The sequence below is a fragment of the Schistocerca cancellata genome, chromosome 4 (genome assembly GCF_023864275.1).
Source record: "Schistocerca cancellata isolate TAMUIC-IGC-003103 chromosome 4, iqSchCanc2.1, whole genome shotgun sequence".
In the NCBI taxonomy this organism is placed as follows: Eukaryota; Metazoa; Arthropoda; class Insecta; order Orthoptera; family Acrididae; genus Schistocerca; species Schistocerca cancellata.
This window is the reverse complement of record NC_064629.1, coordinates 637,905,834-637,928,083: the sequence shown is the minus strand read 5'-3', so window position 1 is coordinate 637,928,083 and position 22,250 is coordinate 637,905,834. Positions and strand designations below refer to the sequence as shown.

Sequence of the window (22,250 nt, the reverse complement as noted above, 5' to 3'; positions counted from 1 at the left end):
AAATAACTGAGAATCAGAAGAGCGACTGCAGTAACTAGTAAACTTTTGTCGATATTGCAAGTTGTAAGGAGCAACACGAGAAACTGCCAAGGGGGAAAACAGTATGCATTCAGTAGACGAGGGCCATTTGTAAATACTACTACTATTGTTCGACCTGTTAGGTAATGCGTTACAGTCTTTGAAAATAGCATATGGCATTTAAGGACGTTGATAAAATAGGCAGTATCGAAAGGAGGCGAGTGGCATATTTATGAGCTGCCGAGGTAGCATTTACAAGTGAAAGTGAGAAAAGACTGAATATTAGTAAGAGAAAAGTTTTTAAGGTACGGACTTAACAAAAATAAGTTTACACTCCGTAAGTAAGAAAAAAAGGGTGTGAGGAAATAAACTAGGGGCTGCTTTAGGTATAGCCGAACACCAGGATCACTTATCTACAAATATCACCCCAAAAACAGGATCAGGAAAAATAAAGACAAGAAAGTAAAAAGCATGAAGAATAAAACGACAAAAGCATCATCTATAGGTAAAAGCAGTTCAGATTCACTGCAAATGGATGAAATATGAATGTAGGCCGCTTCTCTGTGTTTCTTTAATATATTATTTTTAAGCAGTTGCGAGTTAATGGCCTACAATAGCCGTTTGCCACGGTGGGGCTTGCCCCTCTGAGCCTTGTCACTTGCTCCCAGCTAATGTGTTATGGGTGGGGAATGAATGTCATTCCCTATAACTCTCTTTGCGTGGTTTTATTGTATCGCCAGTATTCGGTCATCATAGCCTCGTCTGTGGTAACGCGGTGCTCCACTGGAAGGTGAGGTTGCCATTTGGACAGGAGAGTCTATCTGAGTCGCATCCATGTAAAACAAATGATTCAAATGGCTCTAAGCACTATGGAACTCAACATCTGAGGTCATCAGTCCCCTAGCCTTGGAACTACTTAAACCTAACTAACCTAAGGACATCACACACATCCATGCCCGAGGCAGGATTCGAACCTGCGGCCGCAGCAGCAGCGCGGTTCCGGACGGAAGCGCCAAGAACCGCTCGGCCACTGCGGCCGGCCGCATATCTGTACCTTACACCCCAAACTTGATTATATGGTGAGGAGAAAGACTATGGATTTTTACCTGCTGTTAGAATGAGAAAAAACCCTGGTTGGGCAGCTAAGTCAAAATTAAGAAGAATGAAAGGTTAGAGTTAAACGGCCTGTTGACGACAAAATCGTTAGAGACGGAGTACAAGCTTGAAACTGGGAAAGACCGGGAATGAAATCGGCTGTATGCTACTCAAATGGATCATCTTGGCATTTACCTTAAAATTATAGAAACTACGGAAAACCTAAACTTTGATGACAGGACAAGAATTTGAACCGCCATTCTCTCTAATGAGACTTCTGTGTATTATACAGCGCCACTTCGCTGGGTGTGTCGAATGGAGTCGAGGCGTCATTTACCAGCGAAACTGCGATGGAATGTCGCCAGCAAATGGCAGCAATTCAAACTCAGAACGAGAGGGCGCTAGCTAGTTAAATATCCCTCTTGCTGTTGTCTTTATCTCCCCCACCTTCTCCTTTTCCTTGAACACATCCGCACACTATATATTGTCCGCCGCCTTGATCCCCCTCACCCCCTGGTGTCTCCCTTCCTCTCCACTCCCAACCAGTTGCCGCGCATTTACCGTAGTGTCCCACCCTCTCTCCATCTCCACACCCTCCATCTCCTTTCCCAACACAACTTCCACCGTCTACCCCTCCCGGATGATGAGCTTCGCCCTAACATCAACCCTTCCTACCAACTCTAACCCCATCTTTCTGCCTCCTCCTCAGGGCTCCCTCTCCTCCCCCTCCCTCCTCCTGAGCGGCTTCCCCCTCCTACTCCCCCTCAATCTCTTGTGCCTCCTTTCAGTGACTCTGCGCTCCCTCCTGCCCTGTCTTCCCTCTTCCTCTCCCACCCCACGTGTCTCCTGCCTCTTCGTGAACCCACTGATGCCCCTCCTCTCTTCATCCCGCCGCTTCCCCAGCTGCCCCATGCTCTCCCCTCCTTTTCCGTCCTCTCTGACCTTTCGCTCGGCAGGTCCCACCTGACAGTTTTATTCTTCATCATGTGTGCTCCAAGTGGGTTTTAAATGTCTTGTTCCGGAGTATTTTTAATACTGTGGCAGACTTTTTACCTGTGCATGCGCATTCAGTGTCTTCTCTGTGTTTTACGAATCGCCAACTGGTGACTTTTTAACTGTCCCCCATGAACGTCTCCAAGTCAGTGTATTTCTACCTCCATTTTCTCCCCTTACTCTGCTTTATGTTCCCCTTTTTTATCTCCTTATGTATGTATGATTTTATTCTTGTTTTAGTTGTCATGTCACTCGGCTGAAGAGCGGCGGATTGTGCCACTGACAGCCCTCCCCTGCCCATATGGGGCAGGGGAATGAAATCACAATAAAGGGAAAAAAATTTGTCTTTATCCTGTAGCATCAGCTTCTAAACTCATTTCTGCAGCCGGAAAGTTAAAGCAACTCCACTCAGTCGCTGCGATGTGCGCTTGTGATCGGTACTCCCTGTTATCCACTGGATCGCGACCTCATTCGAAATGCAGTCTGCCCTCGTTGCACGCCCGGAAGGATAATATCACAGAATTTTGCGCAACAATGCTTCGCCGGCCGAAGTGGCCGAGCAGTTCTAGGCGCTGCAGTGTGGAACCGCGCAACTGCTACGGTCGCAGGTTCGAATCCTGCCTCAGATATGGATGTGTGTGATGTCCTTAGGTTAGTTAGGTTTAAGTAGCTCTAAGTTCTAGGGGACTGATGACTTCAGCAGTTAAGTCCCATAGCGCTCATAACAAAAAAAAAAAAATGCTTATTGCAAATACAGTTTATTCAAGGGGAGCATCCACATATGAACCTCTTAACGATAGTCGAATGGGATGGTCTAGTGTCATCACACTAATTTTACAATGATTTGCAGATCAATAGAGAATCGATCTCTTGAAGAGTTTAGAGTCTTGCTCGCAGTGTGCCAGTAGAAATGTTTTTTTTATTTACGAACTGGACCACCTTATCATCTACCAGACATCATTAAAAAGGATGCATTTGCACTCATTTCTGCTTAAGTACGTGGCATACTCATTGCCACATATCCCAGCATTTGGATCGGAGGAGGATGTTCAGCTGAATGATCACCTCGCTTCTCTGATCTGACCCCTCGATTTTCTTATCTGGGGCATACCAAAAGCCTCGTCTATGTGATACCAGTTCCTGACGAAGAAACGGGAACTTCTTTGCCGGGATACTTGCAGCATCTAATGAGATTCATTCGATGCCTGATGTAGTTGATAGAATGCGCCAGAATTCCCAACGAAGATACTGCCTACGTTAAATGTAGTGTTTGCAATTTTTAACACCTTCTCTAATGTACAACATTGTTGGAAACAGTACATTATTTTTGTTGAACTTAAGGCGCGTGGGGATTGATTGTCCTCGTTGTTGCTGACATTCCAAAGCTTTCACGGACTCAGGATTGCTACAGAGACCATAAGTTCCCGTTTCAAAGTTGTCGTATTTCGATTCCTCTATCATCTCCTTCAAGTTGGCCGGAACCTTTCCACCTATTTATGACAGAAGAAGAAATTCGAATGTGATGAGCCTCGACGCACTCGAATAAGAACTAAACTAATACCAAAACGCTACATTTTAATTTGTACGTTTTCACGTGAGCTTTATTCGATGTATAAGAGAATCAGCCCCCCTCTACACATGAACCATGGACCTTCCTGTTGGTGGGCAGGCTTGCGTGCCTCAGCGATACAGATAGCCCTACCGTAGGTGCAACTTCAACGGAGGGGTATCTGCTGAGAGGTCAGACAAACGTGTAGTTCCTGAAGACGGGCAGCATTTTTTCAGGGGCAACAGTCTGTATGATTGACTGATCTGACCTTGTAACATCAACGAAAACGGCCTTGCTGTGCTGGTACTGCGAACGGCTGAAAGCAAGGGGAAACTACAGCCGTAATTTTTCCCGAGGGTATGCGGCTGATGGCGTCCTCTTGGGTAAAATATTCCGGACGTAAAAGAGTCCCCCATTCGGATCTCCGGGCGGGGACTACTCAGGAGGACGTCGTTACCAGGAGAAACAAAACTGCCGTTCTACGGCTCGGAGCGTGGACTGTCGGATCCATTAATCGGGCAGGCAGATTGGAAAATTTAAAAAGGGAAATAGATAGGTTAAAGTTAGATATAATGGGAATTAGTGAAGTTCGGTAGCAGGAGAAACAAGACTTCTGATCAGGCAAATACAGGGGTATAAATACAAAGTCAAATAACGGTGATGCAGAAGTAGGTTTAATAATGAATAAAAAAATAGGAACACGGATACGTTGCTACGAACAGCATAGTGAACGCATTATTGTAGCCAAGATTGACACGAAGCTCACGCCTACCACAGTAGTATAAGTTAAATGCCAACTAGCTCCGCAGATGAAGAGCTTGAAGAAATGTATGATGCGATAAAAGGAATTATTCAGATAGTTAATCATCATCATCATCATCATCATCATCATCATCATCATCATTTAAGACTGATTATGCCTTTCAGCGCTCAGTCTGGAGCATAGTCCCCTTTATAAAATTCCTCCACGATCCCCTATTCAGTGCTAACATTGGTGCCTCTTACGATGTTCAACGTATTACTTCAAAATCGTTCTTAACCGAATCCAGGTACCTTCTCCTTGGTCTGCCCCGACTCCTCCTAGCCTCTACTGCTGAACCCATGAGTCTCTTGGGTAACCTTGCTTCTCCCATGCGTGTAACATTACCCCACCATCTAAGCCTGTTCGCCCTGACTGCTACATCTATAGAGTTCATTCCAAGTTTTTCTTTGATTCCCTCATTGTGGACACCCTCCTGCCATTGTTCCCATCTACTAGTATCTACGATCATCCTAGCTACTTTCATATCCGTAACCTCAACCTTGTTGATAAGGTAACCTGAATCCACCCAGCTTTCGCTCCCATACAACAAAGTTGGTCGAAAGATTGAACGGTGCACAGATAACTTAGTCTTGGTACTGACTTCCTTTTTGCAGAAGAGAGTAGATCGTAGCTGAGCGCTTACTGCATTAGCTTTGCTACACCTCGCTTCCAGTTCTTTCACTATGTTGCCATCCTGTGAGAATATGCATCCTAAGTACTTGAAACCGTCCACCTGTTTAACTTTATTCCTTCTATATGGCACTCAATCCGTTTATATTTCTTTCCCACTGACATTACTTTCGTTTTGGAGATGCTAATCTTCATACCATAGTCCTAACCAGATAGCTAAGGGAGACGAAAATTTAATAGTCATGAGGGACAGGAATTCGATAGTAGGAACGGGAAGAGAGGAAAAAGTAGTAGGTGAATATGGACTGTGATAAAGGAATGAAGGAGGAAGCCGACTGGTAGAATTTTGCACAGAGCATACCTTTATCATAGCTAACGCTTGGTTTAAGAATCATGAAAGAAGGCAGTATGCGTGGAAGAGGCCTGGAGACACAGGAAGATTTCAGACAGATTATATAATGATAAGACAGGGATTCAGGGACCAAGTTTTAAACTGTAAGACATTTCCAGGGGCAGATGTGGACTCTGGCCACAATTTATCGATTATGCACTGTAGATTAAAACTGAAGAAACTGCAAAAAGGTAGTAATTTAAGAAGAAGGGGACCTGGATAAACTGAAGGATCGAGAGGTTTTAGAGTTTCAGAGAGAGCATTAGGGAAAGGTTGACAAGAACAGTGGAAAGAAATACCGTAGAAAAAGAATGGGTAGCTTTGAGTGATGAAATAGTGAAAGCAGCAGAGGATCAAGTAGATAAAAAGACGAGGGCTAGTAGAAATCCTTGGGTAACAGAAGAGATATTGAATTTAATTAATGAAAGGAGAAAATATAAAAATGCAGTAAATGAAATAGGCAAAAAGGAATACAAATTCTCAAAAATGTGATCGACAGGAAGTGCAAAAGGCTAAGCAGGGATGGCTAGAGAACAGATTTTAGGCGCTGCAGTCATGGACTGTGCGGCTGGTCCCGGCGGAGGTTCGAGTCCTCCCTCGGGCATGGGTGCGTGTGTTTGTCTTTAGGATAATTTAGGTTAAGTAGTGTGTAAGCTTGGGGACTCATGACCTTAGTAGTTAAGTCCCATAAGATTTCACACACGTTTTTTTGACTGGAATACTTTCTTTCAAATTCTGAAGGTGGCAGGTGTCAAATACAGGGAGCGAAAGGCTATTTGCAATTTGTACAGAAACCAGATGACAGTAATAGTCGAGGGCCATGAAAGGGAAGCAGTGGTTGAGAAGGGAGTGAGACAGGGTTGTAGCCTATCCCCGATGCTATTTAATCTGTATACTGAGCAAGCAGTAAAGGAAATAAAAGAAAAATTTTGAGTAGGAATTAAAATTCAAGGAGAAGAAATGAAAACTTTGAAGTTTCCTGACGACATTGTAATTCTCTCAGAGACAGCAAAGGATCTGGAAGAGCAGCTGAACGGAATGGACAGTGTCTTGAAAGGAGGATATAAGATGAACATCAACAAAATAAAAACGTGGGTAATGGAATGTAGTCGAATTAAATCAGGTGATGCTGCGGGAATTAAATTAGTAAATAATACACTTACAGTAGTAAATGAGTTTTGCTATTTGGGGAACAAAACAACTGATGATGATCGAAGTAGAGAGGATATAAAATGTAGACTGGTTATGGCAAGGAAAGCGTTTCTGAAGTAAAGAAATTTTTTAACGTCAAGTATAGATTGAAGTGTTAGGAAGTCTTTTCTGAAAGTATTTGTATAGAGTGTGGCCATGTATGGAAGTGAAACATGGACGATAAACAGTTCAGACAAGAACAGAATAGAAGCCTTCGAAATATGGTTCTACAGAAGAATGCTGAAGATAAGATGGGTAGATCTTGTAACTAATGAGGAGGTACTGAATATAATTGGGGAGAAATCTGTGGCACAACTTGACTAGAAGAAGGGATCGGTTGGTAGGACATGTTCTGATTTATCAAGGGATCACCAATTTAGTACTGGAGGGCAGCTTGGAGGGTAAAAATCGTAGAGGGAGACCAAGAGATGAATACACTAAGCAGATTGAGAAGGATGTAAGTTAAAGTAGTTATTCGGAGATGAAGAGGCTTGCAGAGAGTAGAGTAGCATGCAGAGCTGCGTCAAACCAATCTCTGGACTGAAGACCACAACAACAACAAGAGAATCAAACACCTCATTCTGTATAACCAGGAGCTTACTGCTCGTTCAGTATATGGTGCAGAGAGGACTGCTTACCTTTTGGTGTCCTTGTTACGATCTGCATCATAGAGGCAGAAGGGTGTGTCGATAGTAGTGCACTCGTTCATGAACTCTATGGAACCGCCAGGGTCTGCGCTGATGTCGCAGATGGCGAGCATTCGGTGTGGCAACGCGGGGGAGCCCACAGAGCTCTGGATCCACGGTGTGTCGGCTGGCCGCAGCAGGAACTTGGCGTCCGGGATCGTCAGTAGCTTCGGAGACCCCACCGCCCAGTAAATCCCGTTGATGATCACCGACGCGTACGGCGCTATCTGTAAAATCACATTACCAATTTGAGTGCTTGGCTGCTCGAAACATGGTGCTTTGTGAAAGATTATACTTTGTTTCCAGCTGTTTCCTAAGAACGCCTAGGAAGCTTGATTGTCTACAAGTTGCTTTAGTTTCCAATACTGCACGATGATGAACACATGCTTACAGTGGCAACGCAGATGCCGTACTGCATGTTTATCTCTCCTCTCCAGAATATGCTCTACACTGCTGATAAGCCTGTATCACCTCATTTCGTTCACCTTCCACAATACCGCTTTCCTAGCTCCTTACCCAACTAGCCAAAAATCAGAAAGGCCCATCCAACAGCCTCTTAACCAGTTTACTTCCTGTTGAAATTAGTGTTCCATTAAGACCATTCCAAAATCCAGGCTATAATCGTATAAGAACCACGGTCAGCTTCCATTCCTGTGACGTATGCCTAACCATTTATGACTGTTCTATCCATTTAATTAACACGCTAAAATGCACTGGAATAATAATTGACTGTTAACTAACATGAGAGCCCCATCTACTAATCATACAACAAAAAGTCTACAGTAAACTAAAATTACTCAAACTACTAACTGGCTGTACAAGGGGTTGCACCTACAAACCCTTGATCTGACCAGTCTTCTCCTACGCCAGCGTCGCCTGTATATTTTGCTCATCCAATTTCCATCACTTCCTCCAAATCTTTGAACGCCGTGCACTCCGTTGTGCTTACCGCAACCCATTATCCTCCCCTAATTGAATCCTTTACCATCTCATCAAATTCTCTCCTCGTTCACATTAAACATCTCCGTATGCCTTATACGTCTTACAAACTCGGTTCCAACAGCCCCCTCGTTTCTTCCTTAGTTACATGCCCTGTGATGCTACCAAGACAGTAACAACACCAACCCTACACATACGCATCCTCCAATACCCCTCAACACAAATTCGCTTCCTCTTACCGGGCTTCACATTAATCCCAACCCACAATTCCTTACCATACCAGAGCTCCCTCTTCTTCCCGCGCTACCCTCTCTTTCCCCTCCATAATGACGGCCTGACCTCTGTCTAAGTTACCCCTACACCAAGTCTCGTATCAGCTATTACCGTCCCTTCCTCCTTCCTTCCCAGACTGAACATCCCTACATACAACCAAGCAACCCCACCTCTCACAGCAGCGTTACGAACTTATTCTCTCCCCATCTAGGTCACACCACTAGTAAAAAGTTTAGTGAGGTGTTTAATTTTCATTGTGATCGACCTTCCCTTCTTTTTCTGATCACAGTCTTCCTAATCACCGTCACCGTCAAACTTAGACTATTGTGTGGAAAACCTGTTAAGTAGGACTGCCTGCAGAAGCTCTGTTTCCTTCTTTGGAGGAAGAGGAGAATATTCTGTTGCATTTAAAGTAAGTCTTTCAGTTACTAGCGTGGGGTGCATTGCTCTTCAGAGACGTGGCTATTAAACAATAATTATGAAAAGCGTGAAAGAGTTCTTCGAAATTTTAATAGTTGGTTTAGTTTTGAGAATACTATCCATTCTCAAGCACTGTACATTACGTGGACATGAGCCGTTGAGGAAAACCGACTACATAATAACGAGAAACGCTGTACAAACACGCGTGCCATTTCCATTTCGAGCAGTTCCAAATAGCTGAATCTCGAAAACCATTGACAGCAGAAAGTTTATCAGCCATTTCTCGCCATGAAAAGCGAAAAATCAAGATATCTGGCTAATTAAAGTAATCAGATTTTCCAAACAATTTGGGAAGACACATATTTTCACGTAGAAAAGGAACAATAGCACGTACAAAGTGCAAGTTGCATACAAGGAAAACAGGCTTGGCATAAATGAAAGTGATGACAAATTCTGATTACAACAGATGAATTCCATATGCTACGTATTACTTTATAGAGTTTGACTGTTTCATTAATTTCTTGCCTGAATTCGAGATAAAATAAAATTCAAACCATGTTTGTCTCTCACCTGAGTACGTTGGAAGCGGATAAGCTGTACGAGATGTGCGACTACTTGGTTGAAGTTTAAGTGAATGGCAATAATGATTAAAGGTCGAATAGTACGTCCATGTATTGTTCAAAAAATTTAAAAGTTGTTGACCTTTAAGTTAACAAAACGTAAACAAAAAACATACTCTCCGAATTACTTTCACAGTTCCTACAAAATAGCAATTGCACATGTGGCATGAAAGTGTTCCGGTTAATTCAATTCTCCAGTGAACGTTATGAATTCGTCATTCTGATATAGATGCTAAAGCAATATAAACCCGAAAAATACACTCCCGCAGCCAGTATGGCCAAAATATGGTGCCTCAAGTGTACTCGAATCGACGTTGTTCTGGTCGTGCACTCAGTCTGAAGATTGTTCATTCTCAGTACTTGGTTGCCAGGGTGGAAGAGATGAAGATAAACAGTTCTATGTAACTAAGTTATTGCCCCATTGGTTGGGATTAAATCTCTTCTCATTGTCTTGTGGACTGTGCCTTTGAACTAAGTGTTTATTTCAAATGATAACCAAATGAATCGTACAGTGTTAATTAGTATACAGGCAATTGACTGCAAAATGGTACGGGTATAAGGTAACAATCCTGATCCTCCTACTTTTTTTCTAAACTGAGCCAGTGCTCGATTTCAGATGGTATTTCTGATTATTTGCGACGTCACATGGCTGAACTTTTACCCTTCATACAACGTGCCGTAGCATACTTCGTACACTTAGTGGAATCATACATTCAGCTACAAACCACGTTGAAGGGTATACGTTCATCGTTCGTTTTCTGTTAATTTACATTTTAACAAAATTAACATTCTGTATTTATAGTTAGGAAAATTTCTGGAGACGCATGATTTTTCTATTAAAATTAACTGACATTTAGCTGACGTTTATGAATGCAACAAATAAATGTATCATTCAAGGTAAGCTATCAATCTGGTTAAGAGTGGAAGTTATGGGACCTTTTATTTGCACTTGCGTTCCTTGGTCGTAAAGCCCTCACGCGCAAGGGGGGCTTAGAGCCGATATATTAAAAAAAAATTGTCGCAGTTATAAGTATTTCTGTCTGTTTTTCAGATCTCCTTTCATCCTCAAAATCCCTCAGTAATCAAGCACGTCTATTCTATCTATTAATAAGTAAGGAGCAATAAGATACATGAAAAAGTATTAGATGAAAATGAGTTGTTTGTCTCGCAATGTTGTAACTAGTAGCTATGTTTAATGTAGTTAATTACACATACATATTTTTAGGCAGTAGGCGGAGGTGGTAGGACTCACTTTTTTGCTGAAGGTGGAGATGAACTTCTGTGGGTGCTTGTTGTACTCTTCCGAATCGTAGCCACCGCCGTCCTTCCTCTCCAGGTGGTGCCGCCTCCTGATCTCGCAGCCGTACACCTTGGTCGTAGCTGGGCAGCAGGACAAAAAGCACTTCAGTCGTTAAGTCTCCCAGTTAGCTATGTAGGGTGTTCACGTAACTTTTCACCTCACATTAATTTTTACCAGTAAAAGACATTGGCGACCGGTTTTCGCCAAGACGAACAGTGACCAGGGGCTTATGAAAGAAACAGCAATGCCTTCTCGCAACTTCATTAAAAACCTAGATACACGCACCAACTTTGTTTTTTAAATGGAGCCGTGCTATTTTTTGCCGCCAGAATAACAGATCTCTATGAGACAAATTCAGCGATGTAATCCTTTTAGATCTAAGAAGAAATAACAGAGTAATAACATATTGAATGTAGCATCTCTCTGCTGTTTTTATGGCCGCTGAGTGGCCCGCGACCCGGAAGTTAACGCCACTCTCCGAGGAACCTTGCGCAGCCGTATCAGACTCGAGGTGATGATCATGCGTTAGACGTGTGGCAGTCAAACTTTTTCGCTCAAGAGCTAATAATGACGTTGTGGGGCTTCACCTATGGTCGCTCGTGTACCCGTCCTGTTATTAATTGGCAACCTTAATAAATTAGTATGTTAGAAGCCTCCAATAGGCTACCTATAGTAAGTGCGCGCGCTAATCCCCCGCTCACGCCCTGCCAAGTACTGATCGTTAAATGTCGGCACCAATCGGAATACTTCGTGTCGATTGCTCTATTTCAGACTGGGGTCGCTGAGGGTGGCAGCAAAGTTGTGGTACTGTGACTACTTGAGCAATTGTTATTGTGTTGTCTGTGTGAGCGGGAGGTTGATTAATATCAGTAATTATACTTGTATTGCTTTATGAAATACGAGACTCGATCACAGATGTTCACTAAATGCTCTGAAAGCAATTTTTCTTTGGCCGGTTGCGTTGCATTGCAACAACCTTAATTTAATTTCGTATTCTTGTTACAGATATGTACCGCATATGAAGATTACCGTCTCTGTAACGCGCATTGAGGAATCCATATTTCTTCTGTTTGAAATTTAGACCGTAGCAGCTGATTTGTACGAGGCACACTCGCCCCTGACTTGTCATCACCGGAAGATGTTCAAAAATGTTCAAATGTGTATGAAATCTTATGGGACTTAACTGCTAAGGTCATCAGTCCCTAAGCTTACACACTTCTTAACCTAAATTATCCTAAGGACAAACACACACACCCATGCCCGAGGGAGGACTCGAACCTCCGTCGGGACCAGCCGCACAGTCCATGACTGCAGCGGCATATCACCGGAAGACAAACAACAAAACATCACATCCTCTAATCCCTCAGTGGCCGCACTACTTACCCCCTGTCGCTGAGGAAAGCTGTCAACTTTACTTAGCTCAAGGCTGAATTCGCCAATACCAACAAACTAAGCGCATCGTAAAATATCGCTGTTTCTGTAAGTATTTTTCTCTGTTAATGAGAGGAAAATGACACTTTTAACCATAGATAACTAAACCCTCGCAAAATTTACGATCCCTGCACTACATAAAACAGGACTTTTGTACTTAATTTGATAACCTATAAATTATGACTTCCTTTGAATAAATAAGGATTAACACAATTTACGATGAACATTATTATAAAATACAGCTGAGAACCGCTGGCCGCACGAATACTTGATTCGAACCGCATGTGTACCGTGGGCCGCAGTTTGACTACCAATGTTTTATATTTTACAAAGGTTTAAACATGTTTCGCACCCAATGAAATGTTATATTGCTGGACAGGCACTCAGCTGGCAATAAGATGAGACAATTAACTTTCTTACCTTCCACACTGTTGAATAAATGGTGATAAATCAATTACATCATCTGATTCTCGCAAAGGAATGTCTTAGTGACAATATTATTGCAATTTGCAGGATAAAATCTATTATCATACATTAAAATCAAATTATTTCTTCTTGTTTTAAATATGTGCACCAGTAAAAAAACTGTACATTAAAATTATACATGAAATAAATGAACCCAAAGATTGAAACAAAGGCATTAATATCAGGTGTCACATTTATGTCGGTGAATTTTTTTTAAGAATATGTTTAACGCGGGACCATTTGCATCACGAAACTTTATACACGCTGCATCACTGATAAACTCGCTGCAGTTACAACATCTGGAGTGATAGCTTTATAAGCAGCAGTAATTCGCTCTGCCATGTCCTCCCCAGATTTTGGAATCTCAAAAATGGCTCTGAGCACTATGGGACTTAACTGCTACGGTCATCAGTCCCCTAGAACTTAGAACTACTTAAACCTAACTAACCTAAGGACAGCACACAACACCCAGCCATCACGAGGCAGAGAAAATCCCTGACCCCGCCGGGAATCGAACCCGGGAACCCGGGCGTGGGAAGCGAGAACGCTACCGCACGACCACGAGATGCGGGGTTTTGGAATCTCGTTGGAAATCACATGCTTTACATGACCCTAGAGGAAGATGACTAACACGTCAGATTAAACGATCGTGCTCTGAATAGGAATGCCTCTTTCCACCCACGGACATGGAAATAAGTGGTTTAATGTATCTCTTGATACTGATGATTTATGGGAAGACATCCATCATGTAGGAACTACGTCATTTGACGAGTTCTCAGTGCATATTTTCTAATAACAAGGGTAAAGTATTTATCGAAAAATATGTAAACATTTCCCTTTTCAACGCAATAAGGCCGATCATGTACTATCCGATTATGCCACAGAACACATTCAGACTCCACTGTCTTTTATTGAACACATGACGAAGCCAGTGTGGTTCTTCACTTAGCCAATAGTGCTTGTTTCTGAAATTTACGTTCCCGTAATTCATGTACATAACCTCATCAGTAAACGATATTTTTTCCACCAAATTATTGTCTTGGTGGATGACCCACATAAGTATTAAAAACGATGCTGAAAATGATGAAATAGTGAACGGCCGGATGTGTGTCCAACGACAACAATGTTTCGGCAAACGAGCACGTTGCCATCATCATCAGGTGTGCTGATGATGATGGCAACTTGGGCGTTTGCCGAAATACTGTGCGCGTTAAGCAACAACCTTCGGAAAAAAACATAACTAACCTAAGGACATCATACACATCAATGCCCGAGGCAGGATTCTAACCTGTGACCATACCGGTCGCGCGGTTCCCGACTGAAGCGCCTAGAACTGCTCGGCCACAACAGCCGGCCCTTCGAGAAAAGTTGAAGGATCACTGCCATGTAGCTCTTGATGTAGAGAAATATTTACAGGGTGATATTTATGTCTATAAAGGTTTACAGAACGCTTCTTTGGCTAATAACAGCCTCTCTGTGTATTTGTCGAGAACTAGTATACGGATTTATTGCAGCAGCTGCAACAATCGTCACTTCTCCAGCTTCGTTGGTGGCAGTCTTCCTTCGTATACGTTTTTCTCGGGATAAATTTTCCAGTCTCGCGCAGTCTTTTGAGGGTATTGAAGAAAGAGGGACGAGATGGACAGCGTCTGCCCGGGAACCATTCTATTTGGCGCTCTGTTGGTCTTGATGCATTTTGTTGACACTCGCCAAAAATTAAGAGCGTATCGACCAATTATTCATTGCACTGTACTTCTGAAAATAGTTCATACGTTACTAACTATTCGACTCTGTAGATGTCTTACAAGCAATACATTTTACATGAAGTGCAGAAATCCTCATAAAAAACCTGGTCTATGCAGACATTGACTTCAGATAGCCCCCTGAAGAACAACACAGAACTGACGACGTGGCTCTTGTCTGGATGACACAGATTTTCGTTGAGACTAGCGTAAACAACACGTATCAATTACCTCTACATCAACATCTACATCCATACCCCACAAGCCACCTGACGGTGTGTGGCGGAGGGTACCTTGAGTACCTCTATCGGTTCTCCCTTCTGTTCCAGTCTTCTATTGTTTGTGGAAAAAAAGATTGTTGGTATGCCTCTGTGTGGGCTCTAATCTCTCTCATTTTATCCTCATGGTCTCTTCGCAAGATATACATAGGAGGATACTCCAGATGCATCATTTATCTTGTTTAGTGATGAAGTCACATATACCATACATGGCCAAGTAACCCGCTGAAACATGCACTATTGGTCTGCTGACATTCCCCGTTGGCTTCGTCAGGTGGCACATCAGAGTCCATCGAGTGTAAACGTGTGGTGGGGTAGTGGACCATCAGCTCATAGGCACATTTTTCATAGACGTAAGACTGAAAGCGCAGAAGCATTGCAGCCCCCTGAGAGACTATCTTCCACGGATGCTAGAAGACGTTCCTCCGCAGACTAGGAGCAACCTATGGTACCAAATGATGGCTGTCCAGCCCGTAGAGTGCGAAGTACTACAGTATGTATTCACGAATTATTTCCAAATTGGTGGTTTGGACGCAAAGGACTTGTACCTTGGCTGGCGCATTCCTCGGATTATACACCTATGGACTTTTTTCTGTGGGGAAAGCTGAAAGGCGCTGTCTACAAGGATATACCAACAGCACCAGATGATATGCAACTGCGTATTACTGCAGCCTACTCGGACATCTCCGCTGAAATGTTAGCACGCGTGCAGCAATCGTTCCATACCACGCTAGGAGCATGTATTGCCACTGATGGTGGTCATTTTGAAGACGAACTGTGATGGTCAGTTGTCTAATTACTGGTCAGAATACACATAACTAGTGTATGCACTTGCGTTGTTCTTTAGTGTGTGCTGCCAAATGTATTGTACACGTGTCGCTGTGGAATGACCGTATCTTGGAAACGAGTCGCACTAGTCTCCTGCAACAAACACCACTGAAATTGTACTTCACCCTACTTTTAGTCTGTTAATATCAACAGGCATTGTTCTATTTAGAAGTGTACGTTTGCACAAAAAAATACACTTTATATGTATTATTTCAATCTGCTTATTGGCTAACAATACGAACCCCTGACTACCAATCCATTCTGTGAAAACCGCTCATCAATTGCACCTTCCATTTCTGCAATACTTGTGGTGCAAGTTTTAGGTGACCCACCCTGTATATGGTTCACACTGTGGCAGAAAACTTCGATAGTATTGAGGAAGCAATTATCTGGTGTTCATACTGTTCAAACTGAGACATAGTAACAAAAATATATGAACTGTGAAAACGGCAACTTCTGTGAAAATTCGATCACATAGGAAGAATAGCTAGAATGACCGTATACTGTGAGGGTGTGTGAAACAATGTACCAGCAATAAGATTCCGAACATACAGAAGACACGTAGGCCCAGCAGAACCCTCGAGAATGCCGTCGTTGGCTTGTTGTATCACAAAATGTAGTATTTTCGGTATTTATCATCCCGCATGTCGAGTTGCATAGTGGGCAAACGCCACGTATGACGTTCTTGAGAATCATTCGTCACAACATACGATCAGAAGGAGCAGTCTGATCAGTAACGACTGCATCAGTACCACGAGTTACTGTTCTTCCCAAAGACGACCACAAAGGCCCTATTTCAGTAGGACATGACCCAGAAATGTGTGAACGCGATAGTTTCCGATTACAAGATTAATGAAGAGCATCTTGAACACGTCACATCATATCAGTATTTATGGGTAATATTAAGAAGTGGTAGGAAATGAAACGATCACCAAAATCAACATTACGGAGGGTGGATGGAAGACTTAGATTTCTTAGAAGGGCTTATGAGAAAGTGCAGTGTGTCTTAAAGCAAATTACATACAAAACGTTAGTGGGACCAGTCCTAGGATATTGTTCCAGCTCTTGGAGGCCTAACAGGACAATAGACATCGAACGAAGTCAATGACGCGCTGCTAGGTATAGCGCGGTATAGCCCACACAAAAGTGCAACATAGATGCTCGGGAAACTTAAATGGAGATACTTCGAATAAAAATGAATTACCTCTCGCGAACATCTCTTGGATAAATTTAGAAAACTTATATTAGACTATCTGTATTCAAAGAAGACTGTGCACCCAGTATATAGATTGCCACTTTTCCTGCCGGCCGAGCGGTTCTAGGCGCTTCAGTCTGGAACCGCATGACCGCTACGGTCGCAGGTTCGAATCCTGCCTCGGGCATGGGTGTGTGTGATGTCCTTAGGTTAGTTAGGTTTAAGTAGTTCTAAGTCTAGGGGACTTATGACCTCAGATGTTAAGTCCCATAGTGCTCAGAGCCATTTGAACCATTTGAACCACTTTTCCTTCGTTCAGTACGCCATGCTCGTACAGTGGCTTGTGAAGAATTTGTGTGTAAGGGCGACGATTTGCCGTGCTTCCCTGGTCTACAAGTTCACCTAAAATGTCTTCCATCTGACGCGCCTGGGTTAGCGTTGATCGTCAGAGTCTATAGCAATCACTGTGACACAAACTACATGATGCGAGATTCTGGAGGAACGTAACCAAGACGTTTTGGATTTCATGCTACGATATTTAATTACTCTGATTGCATGGTGCTGTGGCGCGATATGCTGAATTGTCGAATTCAGAAACTGTATAGAGTCTGATAATGCTAATCATTTGTGGGAAATCTATGGTATAAAGTTCCTTTCAGGCGCCTGACATTTTCACCTCAAATTACTTTTGACCCGTTGAAGATATTTGTAATCTGTTTTCACCTTGACGAACAGTGACCAATGGCTCAAGAAACAAACAGCAATGCTCTTTCGCAACTTCATCAATACTTCTTTTTTTAAAATTGTAATATGCTATTTTTGCTGCCCGAGCGGCCGATTTCGATGAGACAAATTCAGGGGTATAATTCTTTTGGAAAAAAAACAAACGAAGTGTAAATACAGGGAATACAGGGATTTTTGTGCTGTTCCTCTTGCAGAAGGCCGCACAGATGACAAAATGGTAGATATCGAAATATATGACAGAGGGGCAGAAAAACAATTAAAATCGCTCAAAAGAGGAAAGGCCGCTGGAACTGATGGGATACCAGTTCGATTTGAGACAGAGTACGCGAAGGAATTTTGCCCCCTTCTTGCAGCGGTGTACCGTAGAGTTCTAGAATAGTGTAGCGTTCCAAAAGATTGAGAAAGGGCACAGGTCATCCCCGTTTTCAAGAAGGGACGTCGAACAGATGTGCAGAACTATAGACCTATACCTCTAACGTCGATCAGTTGTAGAATTTTGGAACACGTATTATGTTAGAGTATAATGACTTTTCTGGAGACTAGAAATCTACTCTGTAGGAATCAGCATGGGTTTCGAAAAAGACGGTCGTGTGAACCCCAGCTCGCGCTATTCGCCAGTTCTGTGTTGCTCTTCAGGGGAGTTATCTGAAGTCAACTGTTTGATGCAGTTCCCCACAGTCGTTTAATGAACAATGTAAGAGCATATAAACAATCAGACCAATTGTGTGATTGGATTGAAGAGTTCCTAGATAACAGAACGCGGCATGTCATTCTCAATGGAGACAAGTCTTCCGAAGTAAGAGTGATTTTAGGTGTGCCGCAGGGGAGTGTCGTAGGACAGTTGCTATTCACAATATACATAAATGACCTTGTGGATAACATCGGAAGTTCACTGAGGCTTTCTGCGGATGATGCTGTAGTATATCGAGAGGTTGTAACAACGGAAATTTGTACTGAAATGCAGGAGGATCTGCAACGAATTGACGCATGGTGCAGGGAATGGCAATTGAATCTCAATGTAGGCAAGTGTAATGTGCTGCGAATATATAGAAAGAAATATCCTTCATCATTTAGCTAGAATATAGCAGGTCAGCAACAGGAAGCAGTTAATTTCATAAATTATCTGGGAGTAGGCATTAGGGGTGATTTAAAATGGAATGACCATATAAAATTAATCGTCGGTAAATCAGATGCCAGACTGAGATTCATTGGTAGAATCCTAAGGAAATGCAGTCTGAAAACAAAGGAAGTAGGTTACAGTACACTTGTTCGCCCACTGCTTGAATACTGCTCACCGGTGTGGGATCCGTATAGAAGTTGAAACGATTATCTTAATCGTTTACATGCAGCTCTTGATGGAAGAGATGCGATGAGAATGGAACCTATGTCGATGGAGAATGCGTAAGACACTTGCCTGACTCATACCACTTCCTTGCGCGATTGCGCGGGAGCTAACGTGAGGACCAACTGCAACAGCAGCAAAAACATAATTTCCCCCTTTCCTTCCGTTATGTTGTCTAGGTGCCACACTACCACTTTCGCGTAACTGGTTCAAGAGGTTGATAGGTTGATAAATAACTGCCGAGATGGCTGACGCCTATTGGGCTATCTTGCCGCATAGACCGTACAAGAACGAACTGCATTCTTTCTACACTCCATATACGCCATAAGCGTGTCGGCTTTTTCTGCACGGGTAGGTCCCGTTGTCCACTCACGACCTACTGCTTGGACTGTCAAACTAACTGACCAGCAAGTCGCAATCACTCAAAGACCACACAAACACGCTGCAAGCAAACATAACATCGTACCTGGTAACTGCGCGGGTTGAATGGCGCAAACAATTGTCGGTGTGGAAACATTTAAAAGTACGGTATCTCGTAAGCCACTCGTACTGGAATCCTGCAACAAACTCCACTGACATTCTGATCTACCCTACTTTTAGTCTGTTAATGTCAGTAGGTATTATCCACTTAAAAAGTGTATGTTTGCACAAAAATACACTTTCTATATATTATTACAGTCTGCTTATTGGCTAACAGTACGAGCCCCTGACTACCAATCCATTCAGTGCAAACCGCACATCAATAGCACTTCCTATTTCCGCAATATTTGCGGTGCATGTTTTAAATGATCCACCCCGTATATAATTTAAGACTTTATTAATGGAATACGTTAGTGTATATTTAATTTGAAACACTAGAGAATAATATGTAATAATATGAAATTTATAGTTCAGTTACAGAATGAATGCGACTGGATGTTTTAAAGCGGCAGCGAGTGAGTGGACAGAGCAACGTCCTCTGTCACGCCCTGTTAGGTTTGTATCCAAAGGGCTTTTATGGCACTCAACGTTACGTAGCGAGCTGCCAGAGGGAAAGATCTGCGATCGTGATTCTATGTCGACACCAAAGTTTTTAAAGGTGGCGAGTGTTCATTCATGATGAATGTGTTAGGTCCCAGTGTGCAATTGTAGGCTATTTAGGAGTTTTAGTGCTGTCAATAGCACTGACTTGATTTTTCACGGTGTCATTACTGTTTTCGTTTGTATGCATAAAGGATGTTCGGTGATAACTTTAGGTTATAAGTTAATGTGATGTGTATCCGTAAAATACAATACATGATCACAAATTATGAAATTATGATTGAGCCTTCTAAAGCGCTTTCAAAAGCAGCTAGATACCGCCAGAAGTCATCTAAATAAAATACAAAGAAATTTCGCGGGATTTAATACTGGTACGCTACACCGGCGTGTGAGAACTGTACAGAAACCAGAAAACAAATTGACTATCAATCCGAATAATGTCTCACAAAAGTGACTGCTATGACAGAAATGCTGCAGAGCCCGAAGAGGTATCCATCCTCCCTAGACTCTATTGTGAAGAATTGCATAACTTATCACACGCATGAGAAGAAGCAAAGATCAGTGGAATGGCTTCGACATTCAGAAGCAATTATGAAAATCGAAACAATACTAGTCACCGAAGAGTCATTCCCAACAGTTTTTGGAACAGATAATCACACATTTTTGTCATTATGGTTCACTATAAATGTTGAAGCTTACTGTAAGACTTATAAAAGCTGCGTCGGATTACTCAAAACGTATGAAGAAGAATGCTGTCTCAAGAAATCTGTTTCCTGCACAACGGTCGTCTGTATACCACAGCTGGCCACACAGGAACTGCCGCAGAAAATAAGGTGAGAAATTTTGGTATATGTGCCTTATAATTTAGTTGTCGCCCAAGGTGACACTCACTCTTTTTCTTTAAGTCGGAGGAATTCCTGGGTGGCAAAATTATTAAAGATAATTCTGACGCCATAGAGGCTGTAATGTAAGCTGACTGAGAAAATATAAGCAGCCCGACCATTGCACTAGCGTGGAAGAACTCACAAACACTTTAACGTGATCTATATAAGCGATTATTGTGTTGGAAAAAACTAAAGGTTTCCCATTACCCTCGTCTAAATTAAATTCTTCGTTATGAACAGAATGATTCAAAAATAGTTTTGCAAACAGATTGCCGGCCTGTGTGGCCGAGCGGTTCTATGCGCTTCAGTCTGGAACCGCGCGACCGCTACGGTCGCAGGTTCGAATCCTGCCTAGGGCATGACTGTGTGTGATGTCCTTAGGTTGGTTAGGTTTAAGTAGTTCTAGGTTCTATGGGACTGATGACCTCGGATGTTATGTCCCATAGTGCTCAGAGCCATTTGAACCATTTGCAAACAGATTCCTTACACCAAACAAGAAAAGCTTTCACCTAAACATATGTCTGAAAAACTTTCGGTTTCTAATTATTAATGAAGTTTCCAGTTACAACCCAACACCTTAATTTCATTCATTCATAGACGGCTTTGTCTCAGTGTATCCATTGTACTCCATACTGTGATGTTGTGCCATGGAGACTTGTTTGCATTTGTCATTAGTCAGACTTCAACGTTTCAATTGTGTGCATGTTCTGAGTCAACTGAAAGTGTTCCGTTCAACCATGGCAGGATAGTCATTTCGGGAGCAAGCAGACATGATTTTTATGTAGTCCGAGCGAATGGTAAAGGATGCGAGGTTGCACATCTGTATGAGATGGTGTTTCCAACCAGTTCATCCAGCCTTTGCTGCTATTTATCTTCGCGGTACTGAGAATGGATTGTAACACTGCAGACTATTGATCGAGGAATGACAAAACTTGCTCTTACGCCTGACCAGGAAGAAAACGTCGATCCTGGCATCAAAAAGGGACAAGTTGCTCTGGAATGTGATACACGTCAAAATTCAGAAAGACGATACTTCACAAGAAGGTCATGCATCCACGTCGTCTTCTAAGCGTGCAGGGACTTTCGACTTCCGATCACCTACCATGAGAGAACTTTTGACGATGGTTTGTTGTAAGTACTACCAATCTGTTGTTTGTCAGTCAGACAATTCAACGTTTGGCAGAGATGAAATAACAAATCTCTACAAACAACATGTATGGGCTAATTTGAATCCTAGTGCTACTGTTCAAGCTATACATCTGCATCAGTTTAAGATTAAAGCGTGGGCTGGAATTGTAGGTGACTGTCTGGCTAGTTCTATGGATTTTCCCAAATGGATAGGTAGAGGAGGAACATTTCCATGGCCTGCACGTTCTCCCGACTTCAGACCTTCGGATTCTTATCTTTGGGGGCA

At 42.6% G+C, this 22,250-nt stretch overlaps 1 protein-coding gene across 1 annotated transcript in view; it reads right to left on the bottom strand.

Annotated features, from left to right (window-relative positions):
* LOC126184532 (alpha-aminoadipic semialdehyde synthase, mitochondrial) overlaps positions 1-22,250 on the bottom strand; it is a 207,159-nt gene that overhangs the window by 140,418 nt on the left and 44,491 nt on the right. Inside the window, exons 6-7 of the mRNA XM_049926937.1 lie at positions 10,860-10,987; positions 7,308-7,582 (exon numbers count right to left, since the gene is read on the bottom strand). Coding sequence (XP_049782894.1) covers positions 7,308-7,582; positions 10,860-10,987 — 403 coding nt within the window. The remainder of the gene's footprint in view (positions 1-7,307; positions 7,583-10,859; positions 10,988-22,250) is intronic.